We start from the raw sequence: 2,411 nt of genomic DNA, 5'->3' as shown, positions 1-2,411 counted from the left end.
TTTTTCTACCCGCCAATACATGGAAGCCAGTGGTTTGCACAAGCACCACGGCACACGGAGACTATACGCTGCCATCCCTTGGAATCGTGTGTCTCTTGCTCTTCCACGATCACTGGATGGAGCACAGACACACAACTAGTCCAACTCATCAAGGACGTCAGTGACGGCAAGTGAATGGTCGCAGGTGAAAGTGATGGAGCACAGACACACAAATAGTCCCCTTGATTCGGTCTCCTCTTCTCAGTCTTTTTCTTCTCTGAACCTTCTTAATATAATGCTTGACCTACGGGTCAGCAACTCAGTATGTACGTTCTATACCTGCTAGTATAATACAGTACTACATGTAAGCCAGAGGATGCACTTGCACAACACACAAAGCTCGACCAACCAAATAAATGGCGACCTCACCATGCAACGTGACCCTCCTCCTCCTGCTGCTGCTCGTGCACCAGCACCTCACAACCGCCGCCGACGAGAGGCAGCTTCTCATCCAGATCAAGCACGTGTGGCGCGACCCGCCTGTGCTCGCGGCGTGGAACAACACCTCGAGCGACCACTGCACCTGGCCCTACGTGACCTGCGACACATCGTCCGGCCGCGTCACCGGCCTCTCCCTCGGCAACACGAATGTCACCGGCCCGTTCCCGGACGCCATAGGCGGGCTCTCCAGCCTCACGAACCTCAACCTCTCCAACAACAACATCACCGGGGCCTTCCCGACCAGCGTGTACCGTTGCGCTTCTCTGCGGCACCTCGATCTGTCCCTTACCCACCTCGGCGGCGAGCTCCCCGCTGGCATCGGCCGCGCGCTTGGGGAGAACCTCACCTCTCTGATGCTCGACGGTAACTACTTCACCGGTACCATCCCCACCTCTTTGTCCCGGCTACAGAATCTCCAGTCGCTGGGGCTCGACGGCAACTACCTCTCCGGCACCATCCCGGCAGAGCTCGGCGACCTGACGGCCCTCCGGACGCTTTGGCTCGCGTACAACTGGTTCAGCGTCGGCGAGCTGCCGGCATCATTCAAGAGCCTGACCAAGCTGAAATCTTTCTGGGCGGCGAATTGCAGCCTCACCGGCAACTTCCCGGGCTATGTGACGGAGATGCCGGAGTTGGAGGTGCTCGACCTCTCCGTCAACCACTTGACCGGAAGTATACCTCCAGGCATCTGGAACCTCACCAAGTTGGAACTTCTGATTATATATGCAAACAACCTCACCGGCGAGGTCGTCGTGGGCGACGGTGCTTTCGGCGCAGTGAATTTGGTGATGATCGACCTGTCCTCGAATCACAGGCTAAGTGGGCCGATTCCGGAAGCCTTGGGTCACTTGCCGAAGCTGGAAACACTGAGCTTGTACTACAACAACTTCTCCGGCGAGATACCGGCGAGCATCGGCCAGTCTCCCTCATTGGTGGACTTGAGATTGTTCAGCAATCGGCTCAATGGTTCGCTCCCTCGGGACCTCGGCAAGAGCTCATCGGGATTGATGTATGTTCAAGTTGACGACAACGAGATCACTGGCGCGATACCGGAGGGGCTTTGCGCCAACGGCAAGTTCCAGTCCCTCACCGCCTCGAACAACCGCTTGAACGGCTCCATCCCGGCAAGCATTGCTAGCTGCCCCACGCTCGACCGACTGATACTTCGCGACAACAAGCTTTCCGGCATGCTGCCTTTCTTCTTCTAGATAGAATAATTCTTTGTATGTCCAAAGTGTGTATGAGATATAAATTTATAGTTTGATATACTATGTCGTAATAACATGATTATGTAGTCAACGAAAATGCCATGCTAAACAATTACTCTCCGAGAGCGAACACTGCATTTTTTTTACTGGTGTTCGTATTGGCTAGGAAAAAACAAAGAGTGGCCCACCACCCGCCGCTTCACGTTTGCTTAGAGCATCTCCAATAGAATGACGCAAATTTGTAGATGTAAAACAGGAGATATAAAAATTTACATCTTCAAAAAATGGTATTTACATTAAAAAAAAAGACAACTCCAACATATGATGTAAATTGGTGATGTAAAAGTGCAACTCCAATAGATGATGCAAATAGAGATGTAAAAACTAGAATTGGGGTGGCTAAGCCGCGACGGCCGTAACGCGGCGTTCGAATCGGGGTGCCGGCCGTGGGGCAAAAGTTGTGCGGCGGGGCGGCGGTGGGTGTGGGGGTTGGGCGGTGCCTTGGCCGTGGCGAATGAGCGACGGCAACAGCGGAAACGGCGACGGGGACGAACCGGGCGGCGACGGTGGCGTTTCCTGGCACAAATCGCCGACGACGGAGGCGGGCAGTCGTCGGAGTGGCAGGCTCAAATTGGTGGGTCGACGGCGCAGCTGGCGGCGGGGTCGGGGATGGGCCAACGGGCGGCAGCAGCGAGTTTCGGGACGAAAATCGCCGGCGGGCGG

At 55.2% G+C, this 2,411-nt stretch overlaps 1 protein-coding gene across 1 annotated transcript; it reads left to right on the top strand.

Moving 5' to 3' along the window:
* The first annotated feature begins 394 nt into the window (after positions 1-394).
* Positions 395-1,955, top strand: LOC109773068 (uncharacterized). Its single transcript, XM_020331769.3, has one exon. The coding sequence runs from the start codon at positions 396-398 to the stop codon at positions 1,686-1,688; it is 1,293 nt and encodes a 430-aa protein (XP_020187358.1). The 5' UTR covers position 395; the 3' UTR covers positions 1,689-1,955.
* The last annotated feature ends 456 nt before the right edge of the window (positions 1,956-2,411 follow it).

The sequence above is a fragment of the Aegilops tauschii genome, chromosome 1, assembly GCF_002575655.3.
Source record: "Aegilops tauschii subsp. strangulata cultivar AL8/78 chromosome 1, Aet v6.0, whole genome shotgun sequence".
Lineage (NCBI taxonomy): Eukaryota > Viridiplantae > Streptophyta > Magnoliopsida > Poales > Poaceae > Aegilops > Aegilops tauschii.
The sequence above is the reverse complement of the archived record's forward strand: the minus strand, read 5'-3'. Positions and strand labels throughout refer to the sequence as shown.

Bases quoted from the DNA above. Each gene is read 5' to 3' on its own strand.
- LOC109773068 (XM_020331769.3), top strand. From the start codon at position 396: ATGGCGACCTCACCATGCAACGTGACCCTCCTCCTCCTGCTGCTGCTC.